At 37.2% G+C, this 27,169-nt stretch overlaps 1 protein-coding gene across 1 annotated transcript in view; it reads left to right on the top strand.

Annotated features, from left to right (window-relative positions):
• RNF144B (ring finger protein 144B) overlaps positions 1-17,212 on the top strand; it is a 63,618-nt gene extending 46,406 nt beyond the window's left edge. The window contains exons 4-7 of the mRNA XM_011362839.2: positions 9,047-9,251; positions 11,172-11,316; positions 14,692-14,781; positions 15,954-17,212. Coding sequence (XP_011361141.1) covers positions 9,047-9,251; positions 11,172-11,316; positions 14,692-14,781; positions 15,954-16,094 — 581 coding nt within the window. The 3' untranslated portion in view covers positions 16,095-17,212. The remainder of the gene's footprint in view (positions 1-9,046; positions 9,252-11,171; positions 11,317-14,691; positions 14,782-15,953) is intronic.
• The last annotated feature ends 9,957 nt before the right edge of the window (positions 17,213-27,169 follow it).

The raw sequence follows: 27,169 nt of genomic DNA, 5'->3' as shown, positions 1-27,169 counted from the left end.
TTTTTTTTCAGCAAGCCAAAAGCAGATTCATATCTCATGGGTAGATCATATAACTAAATTTATAAGACTGCTATATTAAGGTGGGATTTACTAAAAAAATCCTTGGACTACATTACTCGAATTACAATTTCGCTTTATAGGAAGATGCACATAGGAGGCTAAGAAATAGAATGTTGAACATAGTAACAGAACCGGTGGAGTCAGATGAATTTTAGGTTTAATAGATGAAGACATCTGTCCTGCGTGGATTCTGAGCTAACTAGAGAAATTAATGATAGGTAGTTTACATTGGCCCTCCCTAATTCATCTACTTGGGCTGATTAGATTAAGCATTATAACATCAGATGCTGATTTATTGGATGTGATAGCAAAGGCGATGCTGGTGTCAAACTATTGCCCTGCCGTTCTCCCACTTTTTTTCAATATCAACCATTATAAAAATAAATGACTATTGGAACAGAGACATTTTAAGTACTCATATGTGGATGGATGTGGTTGGTAACAAGTGCCATGATCGGGGGCCTCTTGACTGGAGAAAGCCAAAGAGTTAGGTTGGATTTTCGGGCTTCTTCTTAAACGATGAGACCTGTACACTCACCAGTCCTCCTCAGTAACGAGGGCTCGGCCTGTGTATAGCTTTCCCTTGCCTCATGTGTACCTTTCCTCTCCCATGTCTACCAGTCTCCTGTATACCTGCCCCGCTGCCCCATCTGTCAGGCCTTTTCCTCATCGTTTACATTTTAGGTAAAATGCCTTTTTGTAATTACACAAATTCCAATAGTACCAGGAATTAAAACTTTCTATAGGTTGGTTCTCACTGATAAATAAAAAGTAGTGGCTAAGAGCCTAGGTGGGAATGCAGGTCCCACCACTTACTATCTTTATGACCTTGGGCAAATTACTTGATTTCTGCACCTCAATTTCCTCATCTGTAAAATGAGAATAATGATAGTCTCTATACCATGAGGTCGGGATGAGGATTAAGCAAATTAATATATGTAAAGCACTTCCTACGAGTGCTTTCTTTGTCTTAGTGTTCAAAATATAACGTTTGTTGGTAATAAAAATACTAATAACTTCAGAGTAGCACCATTTACATTAAAATATACTTGGTAGACTTTCCCTATTCCCTTTTTTCCAAGACTAGATAATCATAACATTCTCCAGGAAATATCCTCATATCAGAATAGATATGATTGTCTTTTGTCACTGGCATTAGAACACTTTAAGTTAATTGACCATACCTTTGTTGTTGTTGTCATACATTCTGTGGGTTTGGGCAAATTTATAATGATATGTATACACCATTGTAGAAGCTTACAGAGTAGTTTACTGCCCCCAAATTCCTCTGCGCTCTGCCTGTTCGTCCCTCCTTTCCCCTCCAACACCTCAAAAGCACTGATTTTTTAACTTCCTCCATTTTTTTGTCTTTTCCAGAATGCTGAAGAATTGGAATCATACACTATGTAGCCTTCTCAGATTGGTTTATTTCACTTAGTAATATGCATTTTAGTGCCACATTTATCTTTACAATGGAAATAGCCTTGCCATAGGCAAGATACATATGGAAAATCATTGGCCAGGATTCTCACTCTCCCCCAGATAGTGCATGGATAGATGTCACCACGCTTTGCTTTGTGACCGGGACTTTTTGCTGTTCTTGTAGTGTTCAGCCCTACTTGTGATTGGCTTGTTTCTTCATTAGATATGATAATATATTCGGTCTGGTTACAATCAAGTCGGGCAGGCTTTAGAGCCAGTCTGTCTTTTGTAGGTGGTCTTGCATATCTTTGCTTTGATGTATTATAAGTTGATCACATAGTTTTACTCATACATGGATTTTTTTTTCTCACAAGTTTTAGACACATGCCCACAATAGATTCTGATGAATTGATAATTGATTTTATTATTTCTATTTAAGTTAAAAATTGGAGACTAGCTTGGGATCACATAGACTGTGTCTAAGCTTCTTCGTCTATAAAAAATTTTATAAATTTATAAATTTTTATTGTGTTAAAATATATATGATATAAAATTTGCCATTTTATCCATTTTAGGTATATTAAGAACATTAGCAATGTTGTACAACCATCACCATCATCTATTTCCAAAACTTTTATTACCCCAAGTAGAAACTCTAACCATTAAATAATAACTTTTCATTCCCCTCTTCTCCAATCCCTGGTGACCTCCAATTTACTTTTTGCCGCTATGAATTTGCCTAGCCTAGATATTTAATGTAAGTGGAATCATACAATATTTTCCTGTTGTGTCTGACTTATTTCACTTAGTATGATGTTTTGAAGGTTCATACATGTTGTAGCATGTACCAGCATTTTATTTTGTTTTATGGCAGAATAACATTCCAATGTATATGTATACCACATTTTGTTTTTCCATTCATCTATTGATAGACGCTTGGGTTGTTTCCACATTTTGGATATTGTGAATAATGCTATAATGAACTATGAGGTACATGAATCTGTTTGAGTCCCTTTCAGTTCTTTTGGATATATACTTAGACATGGAATTGCTGGTTCATATGGTAATTCTATGTTTAGTTTTCGAGGAACTGCCAAACTTGTAAAACACTCATTTAATTATAAATGTAATTGGACATTTTTTTTAACTATTTGTAAATTATGAAAGTATGTTACATTTGGAAGTATGTTAAATTTGATGACCATTTGGTTCAATGCTCTAGTTTTATAAAAAGAAACTGAGACCCAGAGATATGCTGATCTTAGGTGATTTTGGAAGGCAATTTATAATCATGTAATTCTTCATTATCATCCATTATAAATATTGTTATTAGAAAAAAGACAATCTAAGTAAGAGTAAGTTTAAGTTAATACAGTGCTACATAATGGAATTTACTTGATTGGGGTAATCTGTATCTAAATTATATACCTCATTTTTACATAGCAGACTTCGTATCTACCACAAACTCAAGACTTATCAGCTAGGCGACTTTGAGGTCTATGCCATGGAAACATTTTTTTGTGACACTGTTTAGAAAGGGATCTTGGTATGCATTAAATACTAATATTGTGAATGGGTTGAATGACTAACTGGTGGGAAGTAAAACTCATTGGCTGGGCTCTGAGACAATAGAATTGTAGAGATTGTTGTTGCTCTGAAAAAAAAGTGGAATCTGATTAGTGGCAGCTGTCTTAGTTAAAAAAATTTTCATTGGTTTTGTCCAGTTCTTATTGCTTGTCAAGTTCTTTTCTCAGTTTTTAGTTTGTCATCCAGTGTTTTAATTGTCCTCTGCTTTACGTTATGTATATATTAGCTTAACTTTTATTTTTTTGTTTTCACCTAAGTCTTTGTGAAGAAAAAATCTTTTGGATAAGAATGGGCCCAAATCATCCCTGTGTTTATAGAAAGCAGAGAAACACCATTTGGAATTGATTGGTTATTCTATGAATCCACTTTGCATCCATCTGTGACTTTTCCATTGGCTACTATGGTGTTTGTGGCTTTCCTTTTCTGTGTCAGGCTTCCCATATTAACAAAGTAAAGGGAATACTAATTTTGGCACATGTTAGTGATCACTGCTGTACTTTCTACTGGTTCTCAAAGCACATGCCTGATGATTAATGCTAGGATTTTGCTTTTTTCTTGTTTCCAGAATCTACTTTCTCAGAATGTATTTTTTTGAAAATTAGCTTAAGATTATCCATCTCTAGACTTAAGCATTTTTCCTATTTTTTTGTGACCTTGTTTTATTTACTACAACTGCAAGTTATTTCAGTTCCTTGGTAGGTTAACATGTCTGTTCTTGGCTATTTGTATTATAGAGAGGTTAGAAACACCTATGAATGGTTTAAATGCTGTATTCTTCATAAAAGTGAAGTAACATAGAAATTTGTCTTTTACTGCATTCTTCTACTGTCTTCTACTGCTCCTGCATTCACTCACATGTTCAATATCTACTTTTTAAAATATAGTGAGTGTCTGTTATGTGCCAAGTTCAGTTCCAGATACTGCTTCAGGCTATGGTTCCATTTTTCTTTGAAAGCTCTTTAGTTTTCAGTATTTTTCACAAGTCTCCTTTCATTTTGAGTCTTAACATTTATGATAAGGCCCTTTGAGTTTCATCTCACTCTTTTATTTGTCCTTGGTGAAATACTCCCACCCAATCTTTATCTGATCAGTAAGGTTTTATCTCATCTGCCTGTGTAGCTATTGGTTCTTTTTTTTTCTTTTTAAGACCATGATACTTAATGACCTTATCATCAGTTTTATTTTTTAAGACTTCTCATCTCTCATTGGTCATCTTCCTTTTCATGGTTTCTCATCACAAGCCCATTTGGATCATGTGTGAGTGTGTGTGTGTGTGTGTGTGTTTTCGTGTGTTCATGTTCCTTTTGAGCCTGCTTTTCGGTGTTTTGCGGTATGTATAACTAAGTCTAGGGTTTCCTTCCTAAGCTATTCTGTGCTTTCAGATGATAACACTTTCTCTTCAGCTTCACACTTCCTCTACTATTTAGTTCTTTCTTGTCCATCAGTTTTAAATCTAAAACAGCACCCTCTACATCTTTCAGCCTTCCTTAGAAATTAAAATATCAGCAAGATATTTCTAAAGGGGACCTGAATGAGAAGCACAACGTTAAGTATTTGTTGCTCCCTGTGTGCACTTCTATTTCCTCATCTGTAAAATAGGAATAACAATGGAATGATTATTCTAGGGCTCTTGTAGAGAATAAATGAGTTAATATTGTGTGTCTGTTATGGTTTGCACTCAGTAACTTATCACTGCCATTATTGTTGTTGTCATTATTTATCATTACCACCACTAAATCTTACCTTTTCTCCAGTTTTCTAAACTAAACTAAGAAAGCATCTTTCAGAATCTCGATTTTATCTTGGACTGAGTATATAGCACAATAATATCATTTTTGTTTTCTTTTCATCAAATCCAAATCTGTTTCAGCATGCTTCCATTCTTATTGTTCTAGATTCTACAGAGTTGTATAGAAACTTGATAATCAATGTAAATTTATTATGCCACCTAGCATATCTGTTTTCTTCCTTCAGTATACTCTCACTGTATGTATGAATCCATTTTCTCTGCTCACCTCCAAGGAGATCACGATTTGCCGAGATGAAGCATTCAAAGTTGCTGCTTTAAAGGGAAAAGGTTTCCATGGTGATAGTGGAAATTAAATAGCTATTTAATAGCATGATTATATTTTTACATAGAGAATGGTATTCTAGGAGTGAAAAAGACCTAATCCTATCATATGCCCACTAACCCCATTATGCAAACTCCTAACTTCTGTGAGTTCTAATATAATAATATTAGGCTAGATAACCTCACAAGTCATTTCCAAATTTGAAATTTTGTAGTTCTCTTCAATGATCTTGAAAGCAACTCCTCTGCTAATGGCCACCCCTGAGTATTTACTGTAGCAGATGTTAATTCCGATCAGTTTAGCTTAATTGCGTTTTAACTATATGCAAAAGACTTTTGTTCTTTGAGATATCAGAAAGCAAATTAACTTTGCCATAATTAAAAATGCAGTGGGTCATAAAAGTTAAAACAGTTTGATTTATTTCTGCTGATAATTAAATTAGCTTGGGTGCCTGATGTTTCCCATAATAATAAAAATTCTTGTGATGCCTTTTGGGGCAGAGTTTCACAATAGTAGAGAATGGCAGAAAAACCACTCATGTGAGTTGAGAGAATATACTACGGAATAACAAACAAACTCCACATATCTGATGCTGGTAGTTCCAGGTAAGAAAATCAAGGGTCTGGAGTCACATTTTTGAAAACTGAAAAGTCATTGTGTCAGGCCTGATCTTTAGGCCTCATGGCAGTTTTATTTATTTTCTGTTTCTACTTCCTAATAATTGTCAGAATACAGAAGTAGAAAATAGTTTTAAATAGCATTTCCTGCCTTTCAAAAATTATATGAACAAGCAGAGTCTTAAGATCAAATACTTCGGTGATCAATTCTAATTTTCATAAGTAAATTCCAATGCAAGTCTGTGAATCCGTCTATCTTTGATGTGAGTATGTTCCAATTAATCACTTTTAAATCACATTATTAAAGAGTTAGGGGCACTGTTAGTTTAGGGGCTGATTTATACAAACTCCCGGTTTCTCTTTTTCTAGATTTTTGAACTTTTCCTATCTCAGAGTAACATGAAGCTTTCATCACTGCCAATACAGAATAAATTAGTTGATTATATATTAATTCGGGAAGAAACTGAACCTTAAACGTTTTGCATAAGTGTGCATTTTGTTTATCTTTATAATTACTGTGTTTCCTAGACCAAAAGCCAGGAGGTAGAATTGAGATCATCATAATTGTAATAAAAAGTGTTTTACAAATCTCTCATGAACCCTGTGTGACTCCCCTTCCCTTCAGCCTCTTCTCAGATTTTTGGTGGGGAGAAGACAGCTCCCGCTCACACTCAGCCATTTGACCACCACCTGGTGTCCATCGGTCTGTTCCCTTTTGACTTGGGTTTTGAGAAGTCCTGTTAGCTGCCAGGGCTGCCAATGTCTGATGCTCCTTCGGCGTTTTTTCCTTTTCTACTAATTCAGCCTATAGGCTGCACTTGTGGTATGCTGTGCTACCTGAGGTATATAAAGGAAAATTGCACTCTTAGTAATATATTGGAATTATAATAATTTTAAAAAATGAAACCACTCTTTTGGCTTCTTGACTTTTACCTGTAGCTGCTGTTCTAGGAGCTTGGCTGAAGGGTAATCTAAAGGACAGATGCCTTTTCAGTGTAACCTGGCCGGATTTGGCTGTCTGGATTTTTACTCTGTTAGAGGAAGCTCTTCTCCAAGAGACTCCAAGATGCCCTATACAAAATCTCTTTGGGTAATTGTTTCTGTGCTCTGGACATATCTGAATACAGAGTTGAACAATATAGAACCTTGCCATTTATGCAATCTTTTATTATCATAGGAAATTGATCTACAGATACTATTTCTTATACTTCTGTTATGTTGCTTCATTCCTTTATTCAATTATTACTATGTTCCAGGCATCTTTGTAGGTTAGTGGTTGTCAACTGGGTTGACTACATCCAACTGCATTTTGACAGTTTTGCCTTCAAAATATGTTCCAAATTTTCAGTACTTTCACTTCTAACATGTAATCCAGTTTATCATTTTAGATTAGATCACTGCAATAGCCTCCTAATCAACCTCTCTGCTGTCATTTTGTTCTATTACCATCTTTCCTTCCTACAGTAGCCAGAGTCATCTTCTAAAAATGAGAGTCACATCATGGCCCTTCCCTGATCAAAATGGCCCTCCCCCTCAACGGCTTCTCATCATGCTTAGGCCTTATGATCATAATCCGTGATCAGGCCCTTGACTGCTGTTCTCAAGTTATCTTCTATGATTCTCTCCTCTTCTCACTTGGTTCCTTGCAAAATTGGAGTGCTTCATTACATGTGTAAATCTCTTCTTTTGCATTATTTAGATAAAAGTTGGAAAGCTTTTGATTGACTGCTTATTCATGGTTCTAACCTATAGACTTACCTTTATCATCAAACTTTAACAGACCTGTGATTTAGAATGGATAGTAAGAAGATATTTGATGTGGGAATCTTTAGCTCTAAGTTACATATCAGCCTTCATGTCTTTGGGCTTAGTATTTGTGAAACAGTTATACGATTTTGAATGAAAATATAAATGGTATGGATGTAAAAAGTCAAGACCTTGGAGCATGTGTGTCACTATCCCCTTAACTTTCTAACCAGCCCGTTCCAAAGTTTTAGGGATCTTAGACAGTCCATCTCTCTTGGGGTCTGAGGATGTGTGAATCATAGTTTTCCCTTTTCTGATTATTTTTGGCTCCTCATTCTCCAACTCCTGCCCCTCTCAAATTATAGATAAGAAAATATTTTTAAGGATACTTTTCTGAGAGAAAATTTGTAATAAGCACTGATCCATTGTTGCATTTCCTAGGTGAGACATTAATGAAGAGTGTTTACCTGAAAATTTCAGGCTTTTTCCTTCTGATACTGAATTTGTAAAATTACTACCTTTAAAACTAAGCTGATACTTAATATCGTCAGCTCTTTTTTGCACCACCCTATGGGTTTCTTTGCTTCTTGCCTGGAAATTTCTGAGAATCACAAGCCTTAGGGCATTTAAAACTAGAATCTTATCAGTTAAAATTTGCAAAATATTTTGATTTAGAGAAAAAGGAGCTACACTACCCCTAAAATAATATAATTTTCACGTGATATATTCCTTAAAGGTCATATTATATGACAGGAACATGGGATCTGTTATTGAATAAAAAATGGAAAACTGAACAAGATTTATAAACTTTTTAATAGAGTCATCTACCCTCAACCTTATCTTCTTTTGTGCATGCCACATGTATCTAGCCCAGGAGGTATATGACTAAACTATCATTTTATGGTCTGTGAAAGTTCCTACCTTTTGTTTTAGAGTAAGTGGATTTTTACAAATTGTTCTTAACTAGCATATTGGTAGGGCAGCAGAATATCCAAATTGACAGGTAATTGGACTTTTGGGCTAAGCCACACCAGACCCTGTTTGGTCCCTAAACTATTTGATTCTTCATTATTCTTTGATTTCCCTTTAAACAACAAAATAAACCTCACTACTTATTTCTCAGTGCCTGAAAAGACGAAATCTTTTGTGATTTCTTTTCTTTTGCTTTGGTAGACTCTTCATATACAATTTTCCTCTAAGATAGTACCCAAAATAATTGTAGAAAAGACATGAGATTTTTGCCTATTCCACGTGCTGAAAGGTGAAAAATATTACAAAAGAGTTGCAAATTTTGGCTAGTGAGTACACTGCTTATCTGTTCATAAGGGCAGTGGCGGCCTATTCCATGAGTACCTACTCTGAGAAATGTGGCACAGCCAAGGGACCTTGTAGGTTTGGGTCTACTGTGAAGAAATTACCTCCTTTGATTGTACCATGCTTCCATAAATGTTAGCCTACAAAAGAGAATCAATGAAGGGAAGAGAGCCTCAAGTTTGAATGAAAGATAAATAGACCATCACATTTTCTTTCTTTATGCTTTAGAAGTTCACTTGGACCCCTACCGAACGTGGTGTCCTGTCGCAGACTGTCAGACAGTGTGCCCCGTTGCATCAGGTGATCCCGGACAGCCTGTGCTGGTGGAGTGCCCTTCTTGCCACTTGAAGTTCTGCTCATGTTGCAAGGATGTTTGGCATGCAGAGGTCTCCTGTAGAGACAGTCAGCCTATTGTCCTACCAACAGAACACGGGTAAGAAAGGAAACTTGGTCTTTGGAATTATTTACTAGTTTTTTCAGAAACATCAAATGTGTTGCTTGGGGAAGGAGTTATCTAGTAATGGAATTTAGTGATCTATTATTTCCCCGAAGAATTTTCCTGAGAAGTATCTCAGGATTGGTTAAGTTGTTAATAAAGAATAACCAAAAAAAGCATTTCTAAGGGGATTTTACTTATTTACCCTGAGAGTACCCTGAGGAGAACCTTCCCAATACTGTCGAAGTTAGCATTTGTATGAGTTTTGATTTCTCTTTAGGTAGAGAGACACATGGTCCACTGGTTCTCAGTAGGAAGTCATGGCTTGGCAAGAGCCATTTACTTGGATACCATACCTACCTACTATTGACATATCTCATTCTTCCTGCTCACAAAGTGGTGCAGAAATTATTTTCTTACCTAAGTTGCCAGCTCATGAGGTGTGCCCATCATACCAGAGAGAATACATCAGTAGAAACAACAGCCCTTCAGTGTAGTACAGTGCTAAATTTATAGGTGCTAGAGGAAAAGAGCTTATCTCTCAATACTTTTTACTCTGAAAAGATGGTGCCGAGGTTGAGATTTTGTTATGATGAGAAGCAATTAAATCTGTACCTTTCAGTAGAGAAGGTTTTTATGACTGCAGCAGGGCTCAGAGTGAGAGCCCTTTGTGTTTGATCCCTCGCTTTGCTTGAGGCTGTGACTGTTTTAGCCATCAGTGAGAACAGAAATACCTGTGTTGTAGTCCAGTTGGTTTAGTCACGCAGTGCCCTCAGAGTGTGTAGAACCATTCTTCAGGAACGGTAATGCTACCTGGCTGTGAGACTGTGCTGGAATCTCAGACCAAACAAATCAAGTGAAAAGAAAGATCCAATACACATGGCAGGTATATGTCCTTTTAGCCAGTACCTCTTAAGTTTTTTGCTGCCACTGCAGTAGGGTCCCCGGATATCACAGGACAATGTAAAGATCCCAGGGTGAGAAGGATTGAGTTCTGACATTGTCACTTGGCTTCAGTGTGACCTCATGCAAGTCACTCAGCCTCTAGAAGACTGTGTCTCTATTTGAAAAAAAAGGAGCAGGTAATTAAAATAGTAACTGCCCCATTGCTATATAAGGTTATTGTAAGTACCAAATTCTATCATAGTTTTGATAACACATGGCGAATTTGATGTCCTTGTGCTGGGAGGTTTTGATGAGCAATAGCTCAAGTGCAACCCAGTTCTATGACTCACCTAGCCTTCCCTCCCACCCCACTTTATTCTCTTATTTTCTGTGCCCTGCTAGGCTATGACCCTGTGTCAGTCTATCCATTTGTTTGGAGCAGGTCTTTTCAATGACATTGGACATTACTACAATACTTTAAAATATTGTTTATTGATCCTATCCAACCTCCTCCATTTATTAATTTGAATAGATCATTAAATAGATTATCTATACCCTGTTAGATTCTAGCTAATTTTTCTGCTATGTAGCAGACTTCTTGAGCTTTTTATTCAGATAGTGTGTGCTCAGGGAATGAAATACTAATTTGACAAAACAATGAATTAAATCAGCTGTGGAAAATACAACTATATCATTACTCAAAGCCAAAGATAAATAAATTACAGTCTTTTTTGTTTTGAGTTATCTAAATAACCAATAATCTCTGTTTCTCCTATTTTTACCCCAACCCTTTTCCTCTGGGAGGTGAATTAAGCACAGATAATGAAAAGTTCATTACGTATCAGGAGGCTTAGGAATTCCATTGATGTCCATAAAGTTGAGTCTAGAAGGGCATTGTTTAACTAATAATTATATTCAGCACATTCTTCCTGCAGTCCTGATTAGTGTATACCCTTGTGGTCCTAGCTTTTTAAAAAATCAGGTATCATTCTCAATCCCCATCCTGTAATGTCTCATCTACTTTGTTTCTAGGGCCCTCTTTGGGACAGATGCAGATGCTCCCATTAAGCAGTGCCCAGTTTGCCGGGTTTACATCGAACGCAACGAAGGCTGTGCTCAGATGATGTGCAAGAACTGCAAGCACACATTTTGCTGGTACTGTCTCCAGAACCTGGACGTAAGTTCCACATGGAAGACTCTTCTTGGGTGGTCTTTCTCCATACTGTCCCTGCACAACAGCTGATGTCCTACAGGCTTTCCTTTTAAAATATCGAACCTGGTTTTGTACTGCCAAAGAATTTATTTTTCTCTATGAGGCTTTCTGAGCATGCTACTTTAGATATCTGTAAAACCTCTCTTTGATTTCCGTAGGTATGTCACCTTAGCTTTAAAGGCAAGCTTTTGTTTTGGGAACATTTCCTGCTTTGGGGGCATTGTCTCATTCTGATATATAAAGGTATGTTAGTGTATTAGTCTTATGTTGCTGTCGTAACAGATTACCACAATTTTGGCTTAAAACGATACAAATTTATTATTTTTAGTTTTGTGCATTAGAAGTCTGATACAGTTCTTACTGGAGTAAAATCAAGGTGTCCTCAGGGCCATTTTTGGAGGGAGTCTCTAGGAGAGATTCAATTTCTTGGCCTTTGCCAGCTTCTAAAGGCTGCCAGCATTCCTTGGCTTGTGACCCCTTTCTCCATCTTCAAAGGCAGCAACATCACATTTCTCTGATCCTTCTTTCATAGTCATAGCTTCCAGAGTCATTCCTCCTGGCCACAGCTGGGAAAGGACCCATGTGATTAGATCAAGCCCCTCTATATAATACAGGATAATCTCCCCCACCTCAAGGTCTTAATTGAATCACACTTACAAAATCTCTTTTTCACTACGTAAAATAACATATTCATAAATTCTGGGAACTAGGCTGTGGCTATCTTTAGGGGATCAGTTATTCTACCACAGTTTTTTTGTATTTAAAGAAAAAAGCCATTTAAGTCAGTGGTGTCTCTCATTATTTTACTATCTCATTCATTGGCATGACAGTGTTATTGCTACTGTTTTTAGGATTCCCCTCCTAGATAAAGGGATCTGGTGTAATTCTTCTTTTCCTGCACCACTCGCAAAGCATGTCTTCCCAAATCCAGGTGTAGTTTCATTCAGTCTTGTGCTAATAAGGCTAATTGTGCCCTCAGAGTTAAAAGGCAGTGTGAAGGATTGTAGAATTCTACTGTTTTCAATTATGGTGTTTTAAAGTTTGTTGTAGCCTAAGTAGTTTATAGATACTCCCTATCTTGGCAATTTGAACCTATAAAATATGTCCATATCAGTGTAAGCTCTCAGTCATGGTTGGGTGGTCATTTTTTTCTCAGCTTTCCATTTTAATTGCTTAGTTTGCTTCAATTCAGTAAGCAATTTGTGTAGTGCTTTAGTATTATACATACTCGGTGAGTGAGTGTGCCGTTAACACGGGATGCATGCTTGCCACCACGTGCCTGATTTTTAACTGAAGATTTGATAAGTTGTTTAGGATGACATCTGTGAGTAAGAATCTTAATCGGCTTGACATCAGTGTTTCAAGATGAGGTATAAATTGGGGAGAAGAAAATTTACATTTTAGACTCTAGAAGCTCAGCAGCTCGGGTTGAAACGTTTTCATTCTTTTAAAAAAATTCTTTTGTAACCCCTTGAATTACAATTATGTTTGATAGTTGAGACCTCTCATAATTCCAAATGAGTGATATTCTGAGTGAAGATTTGACTGATTGTGCATCCCTCATGCTTTACAAATGAAAGAAATCTTTTTTTTTTTTCTTTCCTTCAGGTTTAACTAGAATATTAATTGGGTTCAGATCCAAGGAGGCTGAGCCCATGAGATTCTCTTTAGGAAGTAAGAGTATAAGGGGATAAATATGTACGCCAGACCTCTCCATCCTCTAGCTGAAATGTGTTTGTGGAATGGTGTTGCAAAGAACACAGTGTTCTGTCACTTGTACTGTTCTGGGACTTGAGATGAAATGATACAGATGTTAAGTGGCTGGATACACAGCATCTTTTTCTGGTCATTGTTTTCTTTGATCTCATTTTCTTGGTTTTAGCTGGGGGTATTGGCTTGTTGGTAAAGATGCTTTTCTGTAGACAAGTGTTCTGTATCAGATTGTGTGGTGTTGATATTTGTTTATAGGAAAGTTTTAGAGCATGAATCTAGGAGGAAGGTGATTGTCCAAAAGCCAAGCCTGAGACAGACACCAAACAGAGTGATTTTGAGTTTTGCCGGGGCATTGAGTGAGTTCCTGCTTCAGTCCTCATCCCTGTTGTTTCAGAGGATGAGGAATTAATCTTCTGCTTTGGGAACCTTGACGACTTGTCCCTTTAGTTATCGCTTCTCTCTCCTGTGACTTCAACTTCTGCTTTCTACTCTCTAGTCTCTAACTTATCCCCACATTCAACTGCTTCCCACTTAAAAATGAGTAGCACTTTTTCTCAAGCCTCCATCTTTCCCTTGCTAATGTTCTATTTCTCTTGTTCCTTTAGCAAGCAAGCCTCAATAAAGCATAATGACCTCTAGCTGTTGACACTTACTTACCTCCAGTTATTGTTGTGGCTGAGATTGCCACCTACTCATCCCCTGACTATGATCTTCCAAGACTCTGAGTGATTTCTTTTGGGTAAAATGCAAGGGACACTTCATTCCTCATCTTACCTAGGTTCTCTGCTGCTTTTGACATCTTGACCATGTCCATTTTGGTGGTTTCATTTCTTCAGGTTTCCCTTCTATATTTCTGGCTACTTCTCAGTTTCCTTTCTAGGCTCTTTCTTGACCCATTCTTACATGTTTGTGCTCAACAGCCTCTTTGCTCCTCAGTCTGTACTCTCCCTGGGTAATCTCATCTACTTCTGTGTTTTCTTCCACCCCGTATGGACTGATTCCCAAGTCTTTTTTCTCAAATCCACATCTATGTAACTAGCTGCCTTTTGAACAGTACTGCTTGAATGTCTCAAGTAACTTCTTAAGTTCAACATATCCAAACTCTGGTCATGACCTCCCAACAAAGTCCATCTCTTTGTTGTCATTTCTGTCAACAAAGCCACTGCCTTTTACCCAGTGACTTTCTGTTTACCTGTGATTTTTTTTTCCTCTCTTTTTCCCCATGTAGTTAGTAACCTTCTTAATATCTCATGACTTCATTTCCTCTTCTTTATCTCAGCCACTGGCATGTTATCTCCTTGTTTACTACAGCTCCCTTTTGGCTGTCTTGTTTATGGTCCTCTCATTCCGTATCACACCTCTGATAGAGCTACCTTTTGAAGATAATCGATCAGGTCATTAATTTCTTTTTGTCAAGAGTCTCATTGGTTATGATCTGTTTTTACTCAAGTGATTTATAAAACTACTGAGAGATAGTCTAAAGATCGAGGGCTTGGAATTCCTACAGACTGTCATTAATGTCACTAGAAAGAGTCTTTGCTTCCACTAAGGTGATCTGATGTGGTCAGTATCTATCTCGTAATTCAAAACTGCATGATTACCAAAATCTCTCTTTTTGTTTTCCAGAATGACATTTTCCTCAGACATTATGACAAAGGGCCGTGTAGGAATAAGCTCGGCCACTCAAGAGCCTCAGTGATGTGGAATCGAACACAGGTACCCTGACCTTAAAAGGAGCATGAAATAAACCAGACTCGTGATGGCTTAAAAAGCCTGCCTGTTCATCCTCCCCACTTTATTCCTGCTTACCCATTCAAGCCTGGAAGGTTCTGGGGAGGTCTGGGCCAGGGCTAGGGAACAGCAACTGTCTGAATTAATTCATGAGCACAGTCCTCTTGAGGATAAGTGGAAGGGCAGGGCACCAGGTCAGCCAAGTAATTAACAGTGACCTGCAAAATGAGGGCAGATGTTTTCTCCTCTTGCAAAAAATGGTAGAATGGCTTTCCTAAAGGTGTACTTGCTATGGAAGGCAGTGCTCTAAAACCTGATGAGCCCCTGCTGGGCTTTGGATCCCTCTGTACATGCCATTGTGAGTTTATATGACAGGTTCAAAGGGAGTCCTGGTTTATTTTTAATAGTGTTTCATATTTATTAAAGGCCATGTTCCTTTTGAAGGAATTGGTGTTAATAGCCTAGTAATCATTATTAACATGCCTATGAGACTGTTGAGGAAACTCAGGTAGAGAGAGAGCCAACAGCAACATTTCATGATTATACTGAGCTTGTGCCAGAGCCTGACTTAGTATTTGGTTTGTTCTTCTCACCTTTGATTTAGTCTTTGGTGTCTCCCTAGTTTATTCAGTTTAGAGGATTGCTGGGCCCTGGCTAAAAGGTCTCATAATAGTAACTGTTTTATGTGCCTGAGGTGGTGTCTTAGTTCAGGCTGCTATAACAAATTACCATAGACTGGGTGGCTTAAACAACAGAAATTTATTTTTTATGGTTCTGGCGACTGGAAGATGGAGATTAGGGTGCCAGCAGGGTTGGGTTCCGGCAAGGATTGGCTTTGTGATTTACAGATGGCCATCTTCTCACTGTGTTCTCACATGGCAGAGGGTAGAGAGAAAGGAAGCAAGCTCTCTCTGGTATCTCTTCTTATAAGGGCACTAATCCTTTCATGAGGGCTCCACCCTTATGTCCTAATTACCTCCCAAGGCCCCCATTTCCAAACAGTATCATATTCGGGATTAGGGTTTCAACATAAATCTGAGGGGGGCGGGGCGGCGCGGCAGCGGGACACAAGTAGTTAGTCCATAGCTGATGGCATAGTATACATATAGGAGGATTTAACTGCTGAAATAGGTTTTTTTTCTCCCCTAAATTTCCAGGTGGTCGGGATTCTTGTAGGGTTGGGCATCATTGCTTTGGTGACTTCACCCTTGCTGCTCCTGGCTTCCCCATGTATAATCTGTTGTGTCTGCAAGTCCTGTCGGGGCAAGAAGAAAAAGCATGACCCATCTACAACCTAAAGAGCTCTGATGTGTCCGTGTGCCACAGATGTCTTATACGTAAGAGACAACACAGTGATAAAACCCCACTTAGTGAACTCACCTCCTTCTTCTTGCCAAATTTTGGAAGTGCCTCTGTGTCCAGACTTTGAACTTGCTTGCCCACGTGCAGCATCTGAAAAGGCCAAGCACTGGTATTTGTGTTCCTTTGTAAAGAGAATCAGGTTCTGCAGTCCAGGCTGTGTCTGTGGAGCAGGTCAGGAGCTCTGGGTTCTTGGAGAGGAATTAACGCATCATCATTTTATCATCTGAAAGATCCTACTGGACTATTCAACTTCCAGCCATATTCAAGGAGCCTGAGTGGACATTCAGTGTAATAAAGGTGTTGTCATGGTTGGTGACATACATGATGATTGAGAAGCCAGAACCTGATCTGTGTTGATTTGACCACCATGGGAAATGTGGGAGAAAACCCATGGATAAGATTATATCAGGGAAAATTCTCATAAGAGCGATAACACAGCTGCTTATCTTAGGAGTCGATATGGTGGTTCTGCCTCTGCTGGCTACTGGGTGTGCTTCCCGACATTCCCACAGTGACTTGGCAGAGACACAATAGGTTTTTCCTTGTGTGATCTCAGCTTCAAGCAGGAGAAACTGCTGTGCAGAGGGAGTTGTCCCCTCCCAGTAAAAGGATTTCAGCATATAAAACAATGTGGTCTAATTTAGCCTCTCTCCCTTGGCAAGTGTAACTTGTTTAAGGTGATAAACTCTTCTCTTACAGCCAGTAGCTGCAGTCTTGTTTTACGTGAACTATATTAGTGGAGTGGCAGAGGTTCAAAACCTTCATCATAGATAACAAAGACCTTTGTTGAGCTCTGTATTCATACACCCAACAGATTTAGAATTGGACCGTAAAAATACACACTAAGAGTAAATATTAAAGTCTATATGTTCATCTAGAATCCATATAACTTGGGGACTACCTAAAATTACTATCCATTGGGCATGCATGAATATACACACAAAATAATATTGTGTATTATTACACATAGTAGTACACACAAAATAAATGTTTATGTAAAAACTATTCTATATTCTGTGACTAATACGATTTATTATAAATCAACCTGAAGATTTTTTGCATACTACATATGTATGTGTGTGTGTGTATATATATACGTGCGTATATATATATGTGTGTATGTGTATATATATATATACATATATATATAAATAAATTTTGGTTCTTAACTTACCCAAAGGTATAGATTCATAAACATAACTCTTTTAAAACCATACTTAGGATGACATCATGCCACCTCAGTTTGTAAAATTGAGTATTTTCAAACACAATTCAGAGCAGATGTCTTCTCAGCAGAGTTTAGTATCTGTTAGGGCAATCAAAATACTTTCCTGTATGTACAAGGCACTGATAAAACAACAAAAATATGTAAGAAGTAAAATATAAAAGCTTTATATATCTTCTACAGTTTGATTTGTATCACCTCATCGTGACTTATTTTTCCCATTATGCCATTAGTCAGATTTTGAATAAATGGGTTTTGAAAAGGATAACTTTTTCTCCAATGACAGGATGACATAATTGCCATTAGCAATATAGCCTAGTGCCTCATGAAAACTATATTAAATGTTAATGGAGAGGTCTTCTTGAAACCGGAGATACCACATCAGGCCCTATCAGGACCTATGCTATTTTCCAAGGTAACTGGATAACTAGATTATTAAATTGCTGCTATCGTGAACCTATTATTAATGAATGATGCTTTGCTTATGTAATAGAATGTATTCTAAGTGGGGATGTGTATATTTAAGGAACTTTAATTCATCTGTACATATTGATATCTATGTATAGTAATTTTGGTCATGTATATTTTTATTTGCAGTTTGTATAGAACATCGAGAACTCTGGGAAAACTTTTTAATGGCAGCCAACCAAAAACATTTTTAATCATTTATTAGAAATTTCTCAATATTAAGTGTCTTTATTTTCCTTCAACACTCTAAACACTTCAGGAAAAAATCAGTACTCTCTTCTATCAATGTATTTCATATTACTATAAATATGAATGTACATATATTTGAATAATTTGCTTTGTTTTACACTGCCTCATTATAGTTAAGGGCATTTATAATTGCTCAGGGGATCACAGGAAATCAACAGAAACTGAATTTTTCTGTCAAGAATGTCAATAGTCGCAATGTACTCCTTGATTGGTAAACTCTCCAAGCTTGGTTCCACAAAGAACCTTTACACAGGGACTGATTTTAAGTAATCCTGAATTTGTAGTAAAAACGGAAGAAAACATCTATGTTATTTCTTTGGCAAAACTGAAGAAACTTATCTTCTTACAGAGATACTATAACAGAATTAGCTACTTTCGTGTGTGTGTGTGTGTGTGTGTGTGTGTGTGTGTGGGCGGGGGGGGCGGTAAGGTGTGGGCATTGTTTGTCAAACAGATTTGAAATAACTGGATTTAAATTAGAAAATGTTAGAAGTACCTGGAAAATGGCGACTTCCTCCTTAAAGAGCTAAATGAATTGTCCTGTGCAATATTGTTGGAATCAATAGGAATAGGTTGGTAGGTGAAACCCAAATATATCTCTGGTGCATCAAAGGGTGAGGTGTAAGCTGATCTAGAGATTTTGTTTATAAAGGAGAGAGCTGACAACTTTGAAAACAGAGACTGATGCTTCATTTTGGTTAATTGGCCAGTGAAAGAATTTAACCATATCTCCTTCCTCTATGGGCTTTATCCTTCCTTAGTGATTCTCATTCTCTACTAGGAAGAAATCTGGGTCTACATGATAATGTTTGGATGTTGTAGCAGAAATCTTTTTGCGTTTGCAGTGGTATGGTCCATTTGAAACAGAAATTAAAAGTCCTTCACCGAAATTGTTATCTGGATGTAATAACCCATCATCTAGAAACACTACTGGATATAATGGCACAACATCTCGCTGTGATGTTGTGCCATTAGGATTTTTTTTCTCTTGTTCTTAGGTGGGGAGGTGAGGAGGGAAACCATATGGGAACAAATTTTAGAATCTTAGGCATCCTGTTTATTTATGCCATGAATGTTTGCTCTGGACTTGAAATCTCTCTTTTGAAAGAGGTCTTTGAAAAATGAATAGTTCACAGTGTGAATTTTCTTGTAGCCTGCATCACAAATATCTTACCTATTGAGGTCTGAAAATCGACATACTTATTTGAATGTAAATAACTGTTTCTTGGAACCCCAAATTGTCTCTTAAAAATTATTCACAATCTAAATATGTATTACTTTAGCCTTCCCTACACAGTGCTTCTAAAAGACTTTCTGTTCATGAATAGATGCCTTTGTGTATATAGAATCATGCATATATGTGTAGCTTTAAAGACAATTTCAGAATGCCTTAGAAGAATGACATTTTATAAAGCTGTCACAATTGATATCCATAGGCTATTACATCTCATGTTTATTCATGATCTAGAAAGTTTTGTTATGTATTTAAGAAATTGCTGTCATATTTTCCCAATTATTTGAGAATAAAATAGCTGTTTTAGTCTCTAGCCCCAATAAATGTGGAGCAGGAAATCAAGTGTGTTAACTTACGTTGTGCTGCATGTTTCTAGACACGTTCAATTTTATCATCTCCGTCATTATTAAATCTTAGGCTCAGAATTGACAAAAAGGACCCTAATCTGCAATGCCATTTATGGAAGTAACTCTTGCAGCCTTGTTTCCTAAAAGAAATGGGAGCAAGTGTAATGCCCTCACTTGTTGCAGACTTTCTCGTATGTGTGATATTCCACACTGCTAGTGCGCAGGCATTCATCCTCATCCAGAGAAATAACCAATAATTTAGGTCTTTGATCATTCTAACAAAAAATGCTGCCAGGCATCAAAATCATTAGTTCTGTAAAAATAAGGGTTGGACGACATACTCTCTGAGGTCATTTCTAAACTTCTAAAAGTTTATTAGAAGAATGTATTTCCTCGTTAGGATTTAAAAAAAGATTTACATTAGAGAGTTAACTTAAGGTCATTTCCTTTTGATTAGTATTCAGGGCAGGACTCCTCTAAAACTGAGTGCCAGAAATTGGTTAACAACTAGAACTTGTATTTCTATAAAACTGAGAGCTCATATTTCTATACTGCTGTTGATGCCTTTTTATTGAATATTATATGCTTCTAAGATGATACCTGAGTACAAAGGTTTATAATTGACCTATAAATTGAAATTTCATTTTCTGATCATTCAGTTTTGAGAAAATAAGATCACTTTAAAACATGGGGGGTTATGGTTTCTTACTTTGCTTAATCAGCTCCTAGAATTTCAACATTATTTCATTTTAAAGTACACTTATTGTTTGCTGAACTTGAATTTGCATTCCCAAAGAATTATTGAATGAACCATTTTATACATCAGTGATTTTAATCAATACCTAACCAGCAGACTCATTGCAATGTAAATTATGAATCTAGTGAATTTGCAGGAGAACTGTAGTTAGGTTTTTCTGTTATTCAATTATTTCCATTTGTTAGATAATAAATCTAGGGTTCTTTTAGACCTTAAAGATAGTATCCAACTCTGCATTATGAGAAATTAATTTCTTCAAATAATGGCAGTTGTTTTATTTATACATTTTTACATATATGTTTTTAAAAAATTTAAAGCTTTTATAAATGAGATTTAACATGTACTTTTTAAAGATCTTTGAGACAAATCCTATGAGATAATGAAGCAGATTGATTTCATAGAGAAAGCAATGGTTTTGTGTTCATGTCTTTCCAAGGGTCACACTATGATGAGTGGCAGCCAGAAAAAGAATGCTCTTTGAAAGCCTCCTTGAGAGTACTTTAATGCCCTTTCATTTGTCTATCATTCTGAGCCTGCCTTCACTGTCATGCCTGAGTCCCAAGAGAATGAACTCCCCTCTCAATTATTTGCATCAGTGGAAGTATATGTAAGAGAATAATTTATTATTTCAAATAATCATTTTGACTCTTTTTTGGTGTGTCTGACAGCATGCCAGTGGCAAATGGCCACCCCCTGAGATCAAACCCAGTTACTCCCTGGGGTTCAGTTGGAAGAGAAGGGAAGGAGATGGAAGGTGGTTCATTAAATAACTAGGTGGTGTGTATCTGACTTGTTAATATTGGAGCTAGGATTATAGCTAATGTTGGAACTAGAATTATACTTACGGCAAATGCCAAAACGTTTACCTCTTCTGCACAAATACAAAGTACATTCTCAGAGATTCCTTTTAATGTTTACAATCAAGACTCAAAGCAATGGTTAACTCAGATCCAAATTCTTTCCTATTAACATTATCAGCTTGTACTCTAATATGTATTTGTGACCGGTCATTAAATAAATCAATTGACTGGCAGTTTTCAAAGCAGGAAATGAGACTCTAATGAGCCTACTTAATGAATTTCTGATGTATATAAAGTTATGCTTTGAATTCTGTTTTCTGCCTTTGTGTTTTTCAATTTCAGTACAATTTTATCATATTTTCTTTTTTTGTATGTTAAAACTAGAATTTAGGCTTTTGATGAGAAGGGAATTAAGTCTAATATTAGCTATTTTATCTGGTAGTTCCTTAATGATCTGCCACGATTTGGGGGTGTGGTCTCCCATGGAGGTGTGAGTGGGTGGTTAACATCAATCCTATTGACCACGTTCACACGAAAGGAACATGAAGGTTTTCTTGAGGTAAGTTCTGGGACTTCTGATTATTGATCAGCCTAGACTTATTTTTTTCAAGCCAAGCCAGTTTGTTTAATTAAAAGCAAACAGGTCCAGAAATCTACACACCACCCTGCATGGTGTGTACCGAATTCCAGCCTGACCCTGGGACTTTAGCACCACAAGGGCACGTGAACAGAGTGTTAGGAGAGGATTGGCAAATCAGGTGTCACCCAGGGCACAGAACAAGCAGGCAGCGTCCTCTGTTCTCTCTGCCCTCTGCCAATCCAGGCAGCATGGGGAGGGGGAACAGACACCCAGCTTGCTATAAGATGACTTCAGTTCCAGGCCTGACTTTGCTCTTGACTGGTGGTGTGATCCAGGGTCAGCCATTTATCATACAACATCATTTTGTCTGTCTTAGCTCAGGCTTAGGAGGAGTGGATGAGATCATGAATGTCAAAGTTCTTCTAAGTGTTTTTTAGGAGGCAAGAGGAGAGGGAGCCGTTGCAGTACCATAATACGTCGTACTGTGTATGCTATGGCTGAGTGTAGGTGACGAGGTTTTAGCCAGATACTAACCCCAAAGGAGAAGAGGGGGGCTAATAGATTTCAAACTCGTAAAAGTGTGTTAAGGGAGGAATGACCTCAGTAAATATGTTGTCCTTTTAGATTTTAAAATTTTCCTAATGTTGCTTTTTCACAAAGTATTTCACAAATAAACATTTAGATAATATTGTGCTCAACTAAAATGGAGGATATACAGAAAGAAAAATACAAGATTCGTATCAACACATGATTTTCAGGGGGAGGTTTATTGTAGAAAAACCTTGCATTTACATGATGCCATATTATGTGAGTGTACTTTCAAACACATTTAATTTTGCTCTTTATAGTACTCCAGAAAATCAATGTTAATATGCCCCTCCTCCAACTTATAGACAGGAGATGAAATTTGAGGGACTAGGTGACATGGCACAAGGTCACACAATGGGTTAGTGCCAAAGCTAGAATTTAAACCTACATCTCGCATGAGCCAGCTCAGGACCTCTGAGCACATTTATTAACCTCAGTTTCTGTGCATCAGAAGTTTCTCATGGTGTGTATGGGCTCTCCCCTCGGGGTCTTACCAGGCTAAAGATCAAAGTGTTGGCCACGTGTGTTCTCTTTTGGGGTTCAAGGTTCTCATCCAAGTTCCTTGGTTGTGGGTAGAATTCAGTTTCTTTTCCCACCTTCCATGAGGCCCCCTCCATCTGCAAACTACATCAAGTCCTTCTCATACTTAAGATATCTTTGACTTCCTCTTTTGCTATATCTCTCTGACCTCCATCATTTTAAATTTAAAGTGGCTAATGGGGACATTTTTATGTTTGTCACTTTCAATAGGAGATTTAAATTTTTGCTATTTTCTTTCCTTGCCCAGTGAAGCCAGTTTGCAGATGTTATAGTATCTGCTATAAGAAATCACAAACTCGGAAGAGGGAAGAGCAATATCTAGCTTCCTACAAGGGAAAGTTTGATCTAAAATTTCAACTGAGACTGGCATGGCCAAAGTGTTAGCAGCAACCCTGCTTCTGGCTGGCATCCTTGGGAGGTCCACTTGGTCTTTACATGAGACAGATTTTCTCATGTGGACTTAAATTTTTTAATTTAATTTTTCCTAGTATTTAAAAAAAATTTTTTTTATTATAGTTGACATATTATGTTCATTTCAGGTGTACAACATAGTGATTAGACAGTTATATACCTTATGAAGTGCTGCTCTCATTTTTTAACAAAACTTTAGAAGATTCAGGATCAAATTGATCTATGTTGGATTTTGGAAGGACGACTCCGTTCAAGAGCTGGTTTAAAGTGCAAGATTTCATTTCCATCCTGGCACTCAAGTCAGACCAATAAAGCAACAGATTTGAGTTAACCAGTTGCTGCCTGTTGTTGAGAAGCCTGCACCAAAAGTCAAGATCATCACCTTTTCTCCTTTCCTGCCTCGGTGCAGGAATATAGACACTGACTGATGCTTTAGAGGTTTTGAACCAGAATGGCCATTCCTCTGACTAGAAATGGAAGACTAGAATTGGTTGAGAGCTCCACTGGTCCCTTGTGGCTTTGGACAATTTATAATTTTTCTTGGTCTCAGTTTCCTCATCTAGAAGATAGGAAGTGGTTGTTTTCCGGGTCCATTTGAAATCTAATTTTTTATTTAAGATAGAAAGGATCACCAGCACCCATGGCGTGCCCCACATACACAAGAATATTTAGCACAAGGTAAATTCTTATTAGGCAAGGAATTGGTAATTTCCAGAAGAGGCTCCTGGGCACTCAATTATGGGTAATTCCAGAAGCATGTGAAATCTATTACCAATTTATTTAAAATAAACAAATTCAAAAAACAGTGGTTGAACTTCATGGTTTGCTTACAGCTCTTGATGGCTGAAAAAGATAACAGGAGTTGCTTGGGGAATTTCCAGGGATATGTTTTCTCTAGTACTTATATTAAAAACATTAGAACCTCAGTATCCTTATTTGAAGCACACAATGAACTATTTATTCTGATGTGTAAATCTGAGGATTCTTTTTAACATTCAGCTATTTTTTATTAATTTTTCTCTATGTTTCTGGAACACATTGTATGTGCTGTGAATTGAAATAAATTTAAAGTAATATATATATGTGTTAATGGAATGTATGTAGGATAGTATGTGAATGTGTGCGTGTGTGTGTGTGTGTGTGTGTGATCAATAAAGCAATGGATTTGAATTAATCAGTTACTGCCTTTTGTGAGAGGCACACATATACACACACACATACGCACGAATGAGTTGCAGATAGGTGTATGGATAGACACATCTACTTAGGTACAAATAAATTTTTATTCAGACTTAAATTTTATTTTCAAACAGAGCACAAAGCTACTTCTGGATTTCAAAAACAGTAAAAAGTAAAAGTTAAATATTCAAAAAATGCATTGAAAACATTTTTTGAACTAAAATGTGTTTATTTTTCCATATATTTTGAAATCCACAATATGCCACTCTTACAGCTTAATTGTTCGCATCTGTGACAAAATGTTTCCACTTGGGGCTTTTACCATTTGAAACATTTAATTTTGAGCGGTCATACTACAACCCATTTCTAGTATTTCGGTCAGATGTCACAAATATATCATAACCAAGGAAATAAATACTTGAAAAAAATCTTTGGCCTTAATTTCTATTACCCATTTTAATAAAAACAAAAATGCATGATGATGGAAATGATGGAAATAAAGGAAATGATTGTATTCTTTTCCTATTATCCATTCATAATCTATAGGGTATTTCTCAAATGTTTCTACATAAACATCCTCAACTGGTATAGGAGCACGAATTCACCCCTGGAAAGAAGAGAGGATGACCTGGAAGCATTGCCAAAAGGGAACTGCTGAGGGCTAGAAACGACTTGACATCTTCTGTTTTATTTTCTAATTTTGTTTTTTAAATTTGTCCAAAATTATAATTTCTTCATATCATTTTGATTTCATTTTAAAGATAACATTGTAAATTACCTAAGTAAAATTAACTTCTTAAAGACGCTTCATCTTTATCTTGTTTCCTCCAGTACTCACAGTGTATCTCTCTGGGGTGCACTTAAGCCTGTTTGAGAAGCATAAGCCTGTAGCTGAACACAATGAAGGAGAGTCTATTAGATACCATTCTCATTATGAAGAGTGTATTCAGTGCCTTCTTTGTACAAACAGTGGCTCAGTCTGGTTTAGGAGGAAGAACACATTGGGCTACAGAAAGACAACTAACTATACCAGGTCATGCCCGATAAATGCCAGGGGAGTGGGCATGGGGGCGTGGATAGGCATGGGTGAAACTTTTTACTTAGGGATTTACAGAGATGATACTGGATCAGGGCTTTGAAAGATAGTTAGGATTGTGAATGCAAAGAAGGGGACAAGGGCATTACAGAGAGGGGGCATGTTGAGAGCAAGGTGACTTGGGGAGCAATAAATAGCCGAACTAAGCTGAAACAAAGCACACTTGCAGGGCATAGGAGAACTGAAAAGGACAATGAAAGAGAGACCCTTAACTGCCAGGCTCAGGAGCTCGTGGATTCTTATTACAGTGAGAAGCAATTTAAGGATTCTGAGCTTTGGAGGTGATATATAGGAGGTTTAGGAGGTTACTCTGACAGCAGTGTGTTGGTTGAATTGTAATAGAGAGAAAGCTGCGAGTAGCATGACCTTTAGCAGACTAGTGCAATAGTCTAGATATTATTTAAAGAAGGCCTGGTACAGAGTAGTGTCTGAAGAGAAAGCGGGGTAAAAAGCAAATGAGAAAGAATTTATACGCACACAAACATATTCTCTCTCTCTATATATATAATTCAATAGCATTTTGGTGGTTATATCACCTAGAGAATAAGTGCTTTCTAAAAGTATTGCATTATATTGTTTTCTCACTTGAACATATTACTATATTGAATCTTAAAGCCTCTGTACAATTGCTGTCAGTCTTTATCCAGGGCCACCTTAGAAAGGGTTTTGTTACTGTGAGGCTTACTCATAGGACTTACCCTTAAATCATTTTTGGAACAAAGCAGAGAATAAATAAAATTACTCATAGGACATGATAAAAGAGCCAGATCGAAGGCAGAAAAATTGTGTGGGAGATGTGTTTCTACCTGGTTTTATAACTTTAGTTAACTCTTATGAAAGTAGAGGGCACAGTAGAGTTTCTCATATTAATGAATTCATTAGTGTTTAAGAAATGCTTTCAACCCAACTACCTTCTTTTTTTGTGAGGGAGAGAGCCAGGAGCACTGAAGTACATAACCAACTTAACAAAGACTGGAAATGGAGCTGAGTTCTGAAAGCGCTTTGAGGAAATTAATTGACCATGTTGTTTTCATTTACTTGGAAAGAAATTCCCTTTGAAAGTGAAGCGAGGTGTGTCTTTCCCCTTACTTAGCTGCCACTCTGTCCGCTAGTAAGATAAACTGATGTAATCTTATATTATATACTTCCATTTTGTATGTGAAGAAATAAAGCTTGTAGCAATACCACTTAACTCAGTGATTCTATTCTATGATTGATGATTAGCCCATTCTCTTAGAATATTCTTTTGCCTTTTGCCCGTGGAAGCCACTTCCTCTCTGTAAGTCTGACCCAGTAGCTGTTGGAGTCCTGCATAATATAGCCGAAAACAGAGACCAGGGAAGAGAGAGGAGGAACGCTAAATTCTGGCCAATTTTGGCCTTCTGTTAATGAAAACCCATTATCTTCAGAGGAAAAAGGCAATAGCTGCATATCATGATCAGAGATCAGCAAGATCTTTTCCATAACAAATAGCAGGAGAGCTCAGCAACCCCGTAGTTTTATGTGTTGATCAATTGAGGCTTAAGGAAGAAGAGAG

Source organism: Pteropus vampyrus, unplaced genomic scaffold, assembly GCF_000151845.1.
Source record: "Pteropus vampyrus isolate Shadow unplaced genomic scaffold, Pvam_2.0 Scaffold80, whole genome shotgun sequence".
NCBI lineage: Eukaryota > Metazoa > Chordata > Mammalia > Chiroptera > Pteropodidae > Pteropus > Pteropus vampyrus.
Note: the sequence above shows the minus strand (reverse complement) of the source record. Positions and strands in the feature narration are given on the sequence as shown.